The sequence below is a fragment of the Camelus dromedarius genome, chromosome 36, assembly GCF_036321535.1.
Source record: "Camelus dromedarius isolate mCamDro1 chromosome 36, mCamDro1.pat, whole genome shotgun sequence".
Classification (NCBI taxonomy): domain Eukaryota; kingdom Metazoa; phylum Chordata; class Mammalia; order Artiodactyla; family Camelidae; genus Camelus; species Camelus dromedarius.
In genome coordinates this window covers 10,814,599-10,829,242 of record NC_087471.1, presented here as the reverse complement: position 1 = coordinate 10,829,242, position 14,644 = coordinate 10,814,599, and the positions used below count along the sequence as shown (strand labels likewise).

Genomic DNA, 14,644 nt, shown 5'->3' with positions numbered 1-14,644 from the left:
CGTCACTCTTCACCCTTTTGAAAATTAAAACGTCTGCTCAATTTACTTTTCATAAGAAAATTTCGTGAGAATAATTAAAGTATAACAGCATTATTTTGGTCAGAGAAATTTATTTTTCTACCTACGAGTGATAGTTTAAGTGTCAAAGGAACATTAGTTCCCTTGGTCCTGAGTCCTGAGGATCTACCCAGCTGGGCTTTGCGAAGGTTAAGCAGCCTCAGGAGAAGAATCCAAAGTCAGACCCCGATCACAGAAAACACTCTACTTCTGATTCCCCAAAGTCTAAGTAAAAGGCAGTCCTGGCAGGAGAGACTTCTCCTTCACGTCAGGGAACAGGTACACAGGAAAGGGGAACGTGTCTAAGAAAAGAACCTCAGACCAGTTCTTTCTGTAGACCAAGCTGCTCAGTACTGCTTGTCCACTTACCATTCCGTTTTTTTTATGGTAATAGCTGAGAACTGGGAAGCGGCCTCCGTGTCGAAACGCAGCTACCTTCCGGAGAGCTTCGTCTTCGATGGCTCTGGGCACGATGACAATTGGTGGGTAAGAGGGGCAGACAGCAAATTCCTTATTGACGTAGCTTAACCTCCATTCACTGGTCTGAAAAACACAAAATACTTCAAAGCTAAGCAATCATCACAGTGTCACAAAATAACCTGAGAAATTTTAAAGGAACGAGCTTGGAGATCAACTTTAATACAGGAAGAAGCCATCTCTGGGGAACTAACAGAAGGATCCAGCACACACTTAAATCATCAGTGGAGCGCCATTCCTGAGGTCAGCTTTCTGCAGTGCTAGGTACCCTAGTTCCTAGAAAGTTCTTCCTCACACTGAGCAAAACTTGGTGCTCTGTTAACTTCCTCTATTGTTTTTTTAAACTGTGATTTCAGTTAAGTTCCCTATTTCATACAACATCCTTTGGAGCACATAAAAGACAGCAGTTTCTCCCTAGTCTTGTATTCTCCGAGACAAATATATTAAGTGTGTTTATGGGTATCAGGGCCAACATCATCTCATCATCCTTCTCTGGGCACCACTGGCTTTGTTAACGGCACTCTCCCTTAAAGCACAGCAACAGGAAGGCTAGCACTCCAGATAACGCTTAACTAGAACAGGGCAGAGCAGAGCCGCTACCTACGTCCAATCCCTTGCTCATTTCTGTTATTTAAAAAAGGAGGAAAATGTAGGATTGGTAACTTCTTCCTTAAAGCAACAGCAACTTAATACTAAGATTAATACTTATGAGCCAATGAAATAATTTCTAATTCAGTATACTAAGGACTAAAAGTATACAATATAAAACTATCCAATGACAACTTATTTCTAACATCAAAAATGAAAACTACTTGAGGGCTGTAAAAACCTTTGCACAGCAATCAACCAACCAATCAAATTATGTGCATGTAAATTTCGGTATGTTCCTGTAAATCAGAGTTGGCCTAACATACTGGCCATGGGTTGTAGCATCAGGAAGATAAACTGAAGCATGTTTGATATAGTGGAAGAGTATTTAAAAAAAAAAACAAACCTTTATAAAGGTACAATATCATATTTTTAGTTAAATTTTTTCACTGTTCAAAGTTATTTGTTGCTAATTTAAAAGACAGTTTTTAAAAGATTCTTTTTTTAATTTAATTTTATTTATTTATTTGGGGGAGTAATTAGGTTTATTTATTTGTTTCGAGGAGGTACTGGGAATTGAACCCAAGACCTTGTGTCACTTGAGCTATACCCTCCCCCACATTATTTTTTTTTAAAAGACATTATCTGTTTCCTGCTCACCCATGATCTAATTCCCTTTCCCAGAAATAACCATTTTCAACTCTTTTAGCTTTTTGTGGGGGGTGGGGTTCTACTATTAGGTTTTATTCATCGATTTCCTACTCTGGAGAATGCTGATTCTCCACTGACCTGCAGTGCCACCTCTGTCACATACAAGTTTCCACACGTGCGGGACTCTATTCTGTCCCACTGGTCGGGCTGCAGTACGTCGGTAGCTTTTAGAACAAGCTTGGTAGCTGGTAGGTTACCCCTCCTAGTCTCCTCCTCCCCACTTTTATTCTTTAAGAGAAACTTGGCTTCTCCTGGCCCTTCGCTCTTTCATGGAACTTCTATCAAACTCCATGTAAAGACTTGCTGGGGTTTCAATACGACGGCACTGACTTTACAGACTGATTTAGAGGCACTACGTCTTTATAATATTTACTCTCCTTGTCTATGAGCACAGGGACTTTTTAAAGTTCTCTTAATTTTTTCAATAAAGTTTAGAATTCAAGGGACATCTTGCATATCTTTTCTTAGATATACTCCTTGGAGCCTTATATTTTTATTGCATTTTAGTTGTATGTCTTTAAAATTGTGTTTGGTATAGAGAATGTCATTTTCAAAATTTAAACAAGTGACATTTGGAGCACACTCAGTCCGCTAGGAGAAAAGTCACTTAAGCGGCAGCACTGAGAACGAACGGTGCGAGCCTCTGAGGGGCAGAGGCTGCCGCGCTCACGGCCAGCAGCGCTTCCTCCAGGCTTGGGCACGTCAGCTGCACGTCATTCCCTGTGGAAAGGAAGTGACCGTTTTCACAAGAAGAGTTAGGTGCTGGGTTCCTTCTCACTACCCATAGTTCTCTCAGGAGGTACTCACAGCTGAAGAGTAGAGTTCAAACTCCTGCTCGGGGAGGAAGGAATGCCAGCCGTCTTCTATCACGTCAAACATGGGCCGGTAAAAGAAAGGATACATCAGAGTGATGGAGTCCAGGGTGGACAAGGCCTGGGGGAGAAAGGAGCACACCACAACTCGGAACACTTTCTAGCTGCCAAGCTGGTATTAAACAAACATGGCTCAATAATGATGGACACCCAATACATTTCTCTAACACTGTATTTCTCACTACTTCCTGTTATAGCCTATGGAGGCTAATTTCCATGCTTTCAGCATCTAACAAGCTATCTGGCACATAACACACTCAATTAGCATTTGCGAATGAATAAAAGAACAAAACCATCTGCACACTTATTCTAGGAGAAAAATGAAAGAAATCCTTGAAACCATTTATAATAAAGCCTAATAAAAAGGGCCAAATATTTCTGGGGATCAGAGAACAGGTTTTGGTTAGTCAGTAAGGTCTTGGCTCAAAATCCAGTTATTAACTATATAAACATAAGTAAATTATTTTAAATCACTATTTGTTAGCAATTATAAAAGAAGGGTGATACAGCTTAGTAGCCAAAGAGTCAGAATGGAGTCAAATTCCAGGTCCCAGTGCAACAGGAGTTAAGCAATGTAACCACTTCATGCCTAGATTCCTCAATTATAAAGTAGAGGAAACAACCATACTGACCTCATAGGGCTATTAAGAGCATGAAGAGAGAAAACGTAGGTAACAGGGCTAGAACAGTGCCTGGCACATAATAAACCTTAAAGTAATTCCATCAACGTTCATTTCCTCCCTTCCTAGAGCGGCGTGGCCAGCTGTCATCACACCTGTGTACGCTACACTGACCCATTCTCAAGCCAGGGCAATAACTCAATGTTCAAAATGAGCCCCTGTTCATCTGAAGCACTTGAATTCCGGGTGATACCAGGTAAACCTGACTAGATGGAAGTACAGACAGATGGAACACAGCAGTTTCATACTTCTGACAGAGGAGCTATAGGAAGCGTTTCTATGGCTGGGAAAAAGAGGGCACCAAAATCAATGAGCATAATGCAAACTGCAGTAATTATGGAGACACCTTCCTGGAGTGGGGACGGAGACTCACCATCAATACCCCCAAACCCTCAGGATAAAGCGACCTCCTTCTAGGTCACACAATGATCAGTCTCACAGAAGGATGGGCCCATGACTTATTAAAAATAGACCAGACATGTAGTTTAGCAGTTTAACAAAAACATCCCCATCCGAAGTTACTCTTCTGTCTGTCCGTAAATCGTGACATCTTCGCCACAAGGCTCATATAACAGAAAATAAGCAGCATGGCTGTGTAGTCCATTACTGACTTCTCCATCGTCTCTGGCTGCCAAACACACCAAACAGAGGCAGAAAGGCCAAGGCCCGCATCTGATCTAGGCCAGAGCTGTCACTGGGTAGCAGGGCCTGTATTTCATTTTATTTATTTAATTTTTAAATTTTGTTGTATTTATTTATTTAAAAGATATTCTTTGCAATATTAATTTTTTTTGCAGCTTTACTGCAATATAAATTGACAAATAAAACTAAGAGATATCAAGTGTACAGTGTGATGATTTGATAGACACACACATTGTGAAAGGGTTTCCCCTACTGAGTGATTTGACACATCCATCACCTCACATATTTACCTTTTGTTGTTTATAAGAACATTTGAGTTCTACTCTTAGCAAATTTCAATTATATAATATAGTGTTATCAACTACAGTGCACGTAATAGGTTAGACCTTACTCATCTTGTACCTGAACATTTGTAACTTTTACCAGCCTCTCCATGTTTCACTCCCCTACCCACCCCCAGCCCCTGGTAACCACTTTTCTACTTCCTGTTTATATGAGTTTGACTATACATATATATATACACATACACACACACACACACACACACACACACACATATTCCACATACAAGTGATACCATGCAATATTTGTTTTTCTCTGTCTGGCTTATTTCACTTAGCATAATGTCCTCCAGTTTCATCCATGTTGCTGCAAATGGCAGGATTACTTCCTTTCTCAAGGCTGAATAATATTCCATGGTGAATACATACCGTTTTCTGTACCCATTCATCTGATGACAGACACTCAGGTTGTTTCCATACCTTGGCTATTATGAATAAGGCTGCTATGAACATGGGAGTACAGATACCTCTTTAAGACAATCATCGTAGTTCCTTTGGATATATACCTAGAAGTGGGACTGCTGGATCACATGGTGGTTCTATTTCTAATTTCTTGAGGAACCGCCATACTGAACTTCCATACTGGTTTCCATAGCGGTTGGTACAAACATTATTTTAAATGCAAGTCAGTAACCTTTCTGGCAGGCAGTAAGCACTCAGACTTGGACTTGTCATGATTGCACTTTCACGTCACTGGAGACAGAACCTTTCCTTTAAAAACATTAATGCTGAAAGAACTGAAATCATCACAACCCCAAAAGGCAACTGAAACTACACGGGGAAAAGGCCCATCAGACTTCCTGCTGTAATTCAGGAAACAGCACTTGCCAGCTATCCTTCCAATGGGACTCTGTCTGTGGCAGCAGAATGCACTTGGGCAAATGGGCCCTTGATAACAAAGAAAAGCTTAACTGTGCTACATAAGAAATTCACTTTTTACTCCTAAATTATGTCAAGATGTATAGAAGAAGGGAGGGAAATTGGGTGCCAGGGAAAGGCTAGAGGCCAAGTTCACTATGTGCATTTACTATGCTGTAAAATCAATCAATAGAGAATCAATTTCTGAGGTCAAAGTATGAGAATGGCTCAGAATTTATGGCTTCTTTTCAGCCATGAGAACTTCTGCACAATCAGCCAGTTTCCACAGAGCTTTAGGAAACATGTACAGCTAAGTAAACGACTGATCAGTGTCTGATGCTAAGTAAATACAAGCACACAGTGGGGTAACAGGCTTTGCCCTGTTTCCTCACCAGAGGCAACTTTACTAACACTCGCTGATCAGCTATCTCACAAGTTGGAAAAGGGCTAAGGAACAAAAGAGATGGGTCAGTGAAAGTCCAACCCCACAACTGAAAAAAAACACATGCTCAGCCGCAGTGGGTGAGCAGCATTCCCCCACCCAAAGAGCAGGACGGCGCTTCCTTTTTATAGCCTAGAAGCCACAGGGTATTTCTCACTCACGCCAGCGGATCCAGCCAGATCAACATTACCGTGTTATTCCCAAATGATGAATATGTAAGACCAACAGTTCAGCTCATCTTCTCATTTCTTTAAGGAAAATTTAGGAAAGGAAGAAAAATGCTATATGCCATTTTCTCAGTGCCACGACAGTTGTTTCTCTATTTCTCTACTTTTGTTTAAAAGCCACATGAAATCCTACTTACAGACTTAAGCCTCTCTGCCGCCCTTTAATAATTAAGCCGATAGCATTTATTCTGGATACAAAGCCAGATTTGTCACTCAAAGACAGAAGGAAAAAAAAAAAACCAGTGTGTCTCTATAATTATCTAGAAAATACCGTAAACACAAAGTTAATTGCTATAATTTAGTGGCAGTGATTTAAAATAAGGCAATTCAAAATCTGAGCATGTACCAAAATGGTTAGAATGGGAAAGAAAATAGTGTGAGCTCTTCAATTGAAACATTAAATTATCCAGATACAATTTCTATTATTTGCAATCTGAACAGACATTCAATATTGTTTATGTAAATGTAAACAAACACATCCTGTCTTAAGCAAACCTGATATATGGAAATTCAGATTAAGTAAGAACAAACATAAGACTACAATCACTGGTGATAATTACTTACTTTACAAAAGAAATGTTTTTTAAAAGTCTCACCATTTACGTACACACGATAGAATATTATTCAGCCTTAAAAGGGAAGGAAATCCTGTCACATGCTACAACGTAGATGAACCTGGAAGAATAAGGAACACTAGAAACTGCCACAAGTCAATAAAATCCTATAAAAACACCTTAGGGTGAGACCTTTCCTTCCAGTCTTCAGTATCTGAGTCGTAGAACATGATCAGATAACTAACAAAGAAACGCAAGAGCTATTTTGAATCAGAATATAAGGTTCTTTCTTATGATTCTTTGTTTTCATTAAATTTTTCTTCCAAAATACTTACCTCAATAGAACTAGCTATATTCAAACATTCCTCCATTCCAGGAATATCCAACTGAATAATTCGAAAATCTTTACATTTTATGATGATGGTACCCAGTGGTCCCACAAACCTATTAAAAAAAATTACAAATTACGTTTAGGAACATATATACTCCCAGCTCAAAGTATACGATTATTTCTTCAAAACCAGAAGGTTAGTTGCGATCCCCATCTACCCAGGCAGACCTCGTTTTACTGCACTTGGTCGAGCTTCATAGATACTGTGCTTTTACAGACTGAACGTTTGTGGCAGCCCTAAGTCCAACTATTGGTGCCATCTTTCCAATAGCATTTGCTCATTTCATCTCTTTGCGTAATATTTTGGAAAGTCCTGCAATATTTCAAACTTGTTATGGTGATCTGAGATTGATCATCTTTAATGTTACTGTTGTAATTGTTTTGGGGGACCAGTAACTAGGCCCATATAAGACAGCAAACTTAATTGATAAATGTGTGTGTTCTGACTGCTCCATCAATTGGCCGTTTCTCCATTTCTCTCCCTCTCCTCAGGTCTCCCTACTCCCTTGGACAGAATATTTAAATTAAGCCAATTAATAACTGTAAGTGAAAAGAAGGGTCACATATCTCACTTTAAAATCAAAAGCTAGAAATGATTCAGCTTGGTGATATGTCAGAAACTGAGATTGGCCAAAAATTAGCCTTCTTATGCCAAATAGTTAGCAAGTTGTGAATGCAAAGGAAAAGTTCTTAAAGGAAATTAAAAGTGCCCCTCCAGTGAACACATGAATGGTAAGAAACCAAAACCCCCTCACTGCTGATATGAATAAAGTTTCAGTGGTCTGGATAGAAAACCAACTAGCTACAACGTTCCCTTAAGTCAAGCCTGATCCAGAACAAGGTCCTCACTCTCTCTTAATTCTCTGAAGGCAGAGAGAGGTAAGAAAGCTATGAAGGAAAAGTCTGAAGCCAGCAGAAGTTGGTTCGTGAGATTTAAGGGAAGAGGCCAACTCCGTAACATAAAAGTGCAAGGTGAAGTACGAAGTGGTGACGCAGAAGCTGAGCCACCCAGGAGATCCAGCTAAGAGAGTTAATTAATGAAAGTGGCAACACTAAACAACAGATTCCCAATATAGACAAAACAGCCTTACATTGGAAGAACGTGCCATCTAGGGCTTCTCGTAGCTAGAGAGAGAAGTCAATGCCTGCTGCAAAGATTCTAAGGACAGTCAGACTCTCTTGTTAGGGGCCAATGTAGTTAGTGACTTAAAGTTGAAGCCAATGCTCATTTACCATTCCCAAAGTTCCAGGGCCCTTAAGAATGATGCTAAATTTACTCCGCCTGTGCTCCATAAATGGAACAACAAAGCCTGGATGGCAGCACATCTGTGTACAACAAGGTTTACTGAATATTTTAAGCTCACCATTGAGACCTATTGCTCAAAAAGAAGATTCTTTTCAAAATATTACTGCTCACTGACAATGCACCTGGTCACCCATTATCTGATGGAGACATACAATGAGATTAATGTTGTTTTTATGCCTTTTAACACAATGTCCATTCTGCAGACCATGGATCAGGGGTAATTTTGATTTTTAAGTCTTATTACTTAAGAAATACATTTCATAAGGGTATAGCTGCCACATACAGTGATTCTTCTGATGGAACTGGGCAAAGTAAATTGAAAACTTTCTGGAAAAGATTCACCATTCTAGATGCCATCAAGATTATTTGGGATTCATGGGAAGAGGTCAAAATATTAACATTAACAGGAGTTTGGAAGAACAACCCTCATGGATGACACTGAGGGGTTCAAGCATTTGGTGGAGGAAGTCACTGCAGGTGTGGAGGAAACAGCAAGAGAACAAGAATTAGTGGGGGAGCCTGAAGATGTGAATGAACTGCTGCCGTCTCAAGATAAAATTTTGATGGGTAAGGAGTTGAGCAAAGAAAGTATTTTCTTCAAATGGAATCTACTCCTGGTGAAGATGCTGTGAAGATTGTTGAAATGACAACAAAGCATTTAGAATATTACACAAACTTAGTTGATAAAGCAGCAGCAGGCTTTGAGAAGACTGACTCTGATTTTGAAAAAAGTTCTACTGTGGGAAAAAATGACTCCAATCTATATAAGAACTAATAAATTGTACGTCTTCACATTTTTAAACATTTGCTCTCTGAAAGACACAGTTAAAGAGAATGAAAAGACAAGCCACAGACAGAGAGAAAACACTTGAAAATCTTTCATTTGATAAAGGATTTGTATCAGAACATACTTTAAAAAAAAAACAACCCTCAAAACTCAGGGAAGATTCTGTAACATGGTGCAGCGGGAAACAACAGAAATCTGTCTTCTACCTAGACAACCACTGCACTGGCAGACTCTCTTTGATGCAACTGTTTTGGAACTCTGATGTCTATTAAGGGCTTGGGAAAGACTTGGATGATAAACTGCAGTTAATTTTGGATAAATTGAGCTTTTAGCAAAATAGTCGCCACCCATCCCCCACCCCCAGCAGTGTGGCAGACAGCTGTGCACATGTTCCTGGAGCAGCTTGCACCAGCTTGCACACGGCTTATTTGAGCCAGGGTGGGCAAAAAGGACCCTGTCCTGCAAATATCAGGGATCTGTGCTGTGAACGTAGACTGCTGCTTCTGATCACAGAGGTGCGAAGAGGCAGGAAGCTATTGTTTCCATTCTTACTACACTTGAAACAAAGGCAGAACCCAAACGAATTAAAGACCTAAAAACGAAGGGTAAAGCTGTAAAGCTAATATGGAAGAAAATGTAGGAGAATGTCCTGGTAATCCTGGGATAAGGAAAGACTTCTTAAGTAAGACTTAAAAAGCACAAACCATAAAGAATTGATGAATTCTGCATTAAAATTAAGGACTTCTGTTCAACAAAGGGCACCACACTAAAGTTAGTAAGCGGCTGAGAAATAAGAAGATATCTGCAATGTCTAACTGAAGAATTAAAACCTAAAGAGTATAAAAGGAACTGTGCAAATCAACACAAGAAAGACAACAAATCTAGTTTTTAAAAATGGGCCAAGGCAAAAAACATTTTAATGATTTGCTAAGAAGTATATTAAGAGATACTTAAACCCCCTGCTAATTAGAGAAATACAAATTCAAATAGAGATACTATTTCATAATCATCAGATTGGCAAAAATTAGAAGGACAATAATACCAAATGCTGGTAAGAATGTGGTGGAGATAAGGACCACGGTGGGAGAGCAAAGGGGAAGAGCCATTTTGGAGAGCCATCTGGCAGGACTTCGGGATGTGAACCATACGTCTGCTTTCTAGTTCAGTCTCATCCCAGACACAGTCTCAGAAAAACTCTTGCACAAGACTGTAATGGGACCTGAATGAGTCTGTTTACCAAAGTCATTTGTGACTGCAGGAGCTGGAAAAGGGTCAGATAAGTAAACTGTCATAGGCACTTCGGAATTCTGTGCTGCAGTCAGAAGCAGTGAAATAACAGGTGTACATACAGCAACATGAAGAGATCTTGGGAAAAAAGAGCACTGAGTTAAAAACGTTGAGAAACAGACAAGATCTACAACATGATCCAACTCAGGTGAATGAAACTCACTCACCCACATGCAACGGCGCTGTCCTCTTTACAGGGATACACACATCCCTGAGGACAGGCAGCAGCACTCAGCACAGCTGTCTGTGGGGACTGAGGACAAAGTGGAAAATGGGAGTGAAAACTAGGGCTGAAAAAGAATAAAATAAAAAACCGAGGAAACCTGGTAATGGATCAGCCATTAAAGTGATGAGTCATTAACTGAGCAGGACTAACTCAACTTTCTACCATAAAAAGAAAAAAATGAACAATTGTAAAATTTGTGTACCCTTGTCTGCTGAAAAGATCAAATAAAATTTCGTGTGCTGCGTACACGAAAGTATTCTACAAGCTTGTAAAACCTTATTCAAGTACAAGTTACTAGAAGATACGAGGGGGCTGCAACAGAAGCGAGGCTCAGGGAGGTACCGCAGCCCACCCAAGGGCACCGGACGAAGAGGCAGCGCCCAAGGACTCCTTGCTAGTCCTGCTCTCCCTCTCACAACCCACTCACAGCTCCCCAGCAGGGCGTGGGGCTCAGCCTTCAAAATCCCTCCCAAAGCTGATGGCTGCTGACCGCCCTGCTACTGCTGCCACTCCCAGCCGCCATCACCTTTTGCCCCTAACTGGGCCTGCTGTTTCCACTCTTGCTCTTCCACAATCCATCTTCTACCAGCGACCAGAACCATCTTCTAATAGTCTACCGACTGCTACTTCCTTGCTTTCAACTCTCCAAGGCTTCCCATGAAAACCATCACAATGGCGCGTAAAGCCCTAACGACCTGGCCCCTGCTCATCCCTCCAGCCGCAGTCTCCCCTCCCCCTAGCCTCTCCCCGGTGCTCATCGCCCTCCTGCCACCCGGCCTCTTTGTTCCTCCTCGTGCATGCCAGGCATGCTCCTGCCTCAGGTCTCTGCGCTCAGGGTCCCTCTGGCTGGGAAGCTCCTTCCTCTGATGCTCACATTGCAGGCTTCCTCCCTTCATTCACATGCCACTCATTCAAATGGCACTTGGCTTCTCTGATGTTCTTTCTAAACATGCTGCCTCCTGGCATTCTCAATCCTTGCATCTTCCCTTATCTTCCTTCCTGGCACTTATTACCTGCCATCGTTATACATTTGTTAGTTGATTTATTTGAATGCCCAAGTCCTCCACTAGTACATAAGCTCCTCGCCTGTCTTCATCATCATGGGATCTGCTTGGCCCAGACAGTGCTCAGCACATAGAAGACACACAGAAGTAACTTTTTTTTAAAGCAACGGTGAAAAAAGCTCTGATCTGACCACCTAGCTCACACTCTTTCCATTACATCATGCTGCTTCCCAGGAAAATGCTAAACGTGCACAGTTTGTCATTTCTCCCCTAACAGATTAAAATGTCTTTGTCTTACATACTTTTTTAAGCTTTACCAGGCCCAGCATGTAGTAAATGCAAGGTAAATATGATGAAATGAGAGAGTGAAAAGCAACCACAGAGGTAAAGAAGAAAGAAAAGAGCTGATGGCATGCAGTTTGTATTCTACGGCACCACTGACCACTCAGGGGTCATCTTTTTCTGCCCCATGTGCCCATCTGCCCAAGACACAGGAGATAAAAATTAACCAAATTTGAGTCCTGGATTCAAGGAGCTACCATATATGGAACTATCAAAACACAAATTTTAATATATACCTTTGAAAGAGATATAATTAAAGAGCTATCAGATTTCAAGGTGAGGGAATTACTTCTAGTTGTGGGATGAACAGAAGAACCTGTGAGAAGAGGCGGCATTTGAAATGGCTAAACTGAATACTGAAAGGTGAGTAACAGTTGGATGATAGCCTATAAACCTCCAGGAAGAGCTGTATTTTATTCATCTTGGTGTCCTTAATGCCCCAGAAAATGTCTGAAACATAATGACATTCAATAAATGTTCAATCAACTTGGGAGAAGCAAGCATTCTAGGCAGAAGGAAGAGCGTCAGTAAAACACAGACACGAGAGGATGCAGGGTATGGATGAACCGAAACTGTGGGGACTGGTTGGTAAAAAGGGTTCATGAAAGGGAATGGCAAGAGCTCAGGAGGGAAAAGCAGGTTTGCAGCAGAACAAGGAGAGCCATGCCTGACGGACTAGCGGGGTTAGACTGCTGCGCAGGCCAGGAGAGAACACTGAACACTTTCACGCAGGAGCAGGTGATCTGAGGAGTCTAGGAGGAGCCCTCCGCTTGGGAAAATAAACCCATCTCCACTTCACCCATATTGTTTAGCTTCTGCTATTAGAAATAATTTTCATTTAAGGCGTAACTTCTCTAGGGATCTTAATATCTAAATTCTCCTGAGGGGTAACAGAAAAGGCTCTTGTCATTCATTTATACTTTAGTGTAAGTTGGACAACAGTTTACCTCCTTCTGGCTAGAGTAAGTACTGGGGAAATGGTAATTTTGACTGCAGATGAAAGATAACTTTTTGACTCTGAGACACTGCTCTGGAAAGACAAAGTCTGGGGTGTAAAAAAAGAGGTTAATTAATTAAATACTGTTTAAGAACAAACTCTGTTCTTTCCAAAAGCACAACAGAATAAGGATAAATAAAAGACATTATAGTCTCCCATAATGAAAGTCTTAAATTGACGACCCGGAAGGTAAGAAATTAGGAGAAATATGATCAGCTGAGCATTTCTGAGAGGAGGGGGAAAGGTTTTGTGGAATTTGACACTATATGCTGAATTCTTTGCGTTTTCCTCGAAAGTAGCAAGTAAAGATTTTACCAAAATCACATTCCATCACGACTTCATGAACCATGATGGACAAGTAATATTCAAGAAATATGATGATGCAATTTAAAATTTAAAAAGAAAATTAAAAAGAAAACGTTGCAAATCCACCCAAATGGTGTTATGTACCAAAAATGATGATCACGGTAACAACCACGTGATAAGCCTGGAAATTCCAGCCAGATTGAATGGGACCCAGGTGTCTCATATGGACGGTTCTCTTGCTTTCTTAAACTCAAATCCCACATCTAGGCCAGAGGGGCTCGTTCTGCTGGCTGGCTGGGCGATGGGACGCAAGGAAAACACGGGGATGCGTCCCCGCAGAAGTCCACCTAAGGACCCCAGGTCCCCTGCGGGATAGGAGGTGGAAGGGGCACTCACCGTTTGTCGATGGCATCGATGTTTGAATGGAGGAGCCATAGCTCCTCCGTGTTGTCCTGCCGGGAGGACAGGATCAGGTGGTGGCCAGTCAGACACAAGGTCCCCTCGACGGCGGGGTAGAAAGGCCGGTGCAGCACCACATTGTCCACCCGCGGGGTCTTAATCAGCTCCGCAAACTCCATGTTCTCCAGCGGCCGGAGGCAGGGGACTGCCGAGCCCCGGAGGTACGAGACGGTCAGACCGCCGCAGGGCTGAAGGGAATGACCCGGCGCTGGGCAGGCCGGAGGGGCGGGGACCCGGGCGGGACGGCGGCGCCCCGCCCCAGGCTGGGGTGGGCGCGGCGAGGCGTGTGGCCACCCTCACCGACCGCGGGAAGACCAGGGCTCGGCCCGGGCTGGGCCAGGCCGGGCGTCACTGCCGCACCACTCGGTCCTCCCAGGCCCAAGATTCGGGCAGCGGGGACGCTCTGCGACAGGCCCAGCAGCCGCAGCCGCCACCTGGGACCCGTCCTCGGGTGGGCAGGCTGAAGGTAGGAGGAGGCCGCCCTAAGGCCACTTTCCAAGTCCGAGATGCTAAGGACTCCTGGCGGAAGTAGCTGCTCGCAGCCAGAGCCTGAGCATCTCCGGGCGGAAGCGGCGAGCTCCAAACTCGGAAGACAGGGAAGTCCGACCGGAAGTCAGTCCCCGCTAGGTCCGATGAGAATGCCCCCGGAAACACAGCCGGAACGGAAGATTTGTGTTCCTACAAGGAAAAAAAGCTCTTCTTTGCCTGCACGCCCCTGCCTCACCCGCAACCCCTACAAATATTCCTTATGAGAAAAGGCTGGGGAAGGAGGGACGACTCAAAAAGTCCCTGACCTCCCTCCCTCCGCCTGAGCAGTAATCCCTCCAGTAATGCCTCTGCAGAGCCTGGGGCTGCCGTAAATTGCAGCGATTTTCACCCGTTCACCGTGAAGAGATGGCAAGTGGGATCGAATCGGTGACAGTGACCCCGGAGAAGCGCCAGGTGTAAGGGAGGGAGGGGCCTGGCCGGACGCCGCAGACTCCCGGAGAGAGCCGCGCCCAGGTGCTGTGACCTTGAGCAAGAGAGGAAAAGCATTACAAACTCCTGTGAGAGGGAGTCGAATAAGTAGAAATACATACATTGCACAGAA

The 14,644-nt window shown here is 42.8% G+C and overlaps 1 protein-coding gene across 1 annotated transcript in view; it reads right to left on the bottom strand.

The window, feature by feature from the left end:
* MTMR9 (myotubularin related protein 9) overlaps positions 1 to 14,124 on the bottom strand; it is a 31,635-nt gene extending 17,511 nt beyond the window's left edge. The window contains exons 1-4 of the mRNA XM_010995237.3: positions 13,492 to 14,124; positions 6,785 to 6,893; positions 2,641 to 2,766; positions 427 to 600 (exon numbers count right to left, since the gene is read on the bottom strand). Of these exons, the coding sequence (XP_010993539.2) occupies positions 427 to 600; positions 2,641 to 2,766; positions 6,785 to 6,893; positions 13,492 to 13,673 (591 nt within the window). The 5' untranslated portion in view covers positions 13,674 to 14,124. The remainder of the gene's footprint in view (positions 1 to 426; positions 601 to 2,640; positions 2,767 to 6,784; positions 6,894 to 13,491) is intronic.
* Between the last annotated feature and the right edge of the window lie 520 nt (positions 14,125 to 14,644).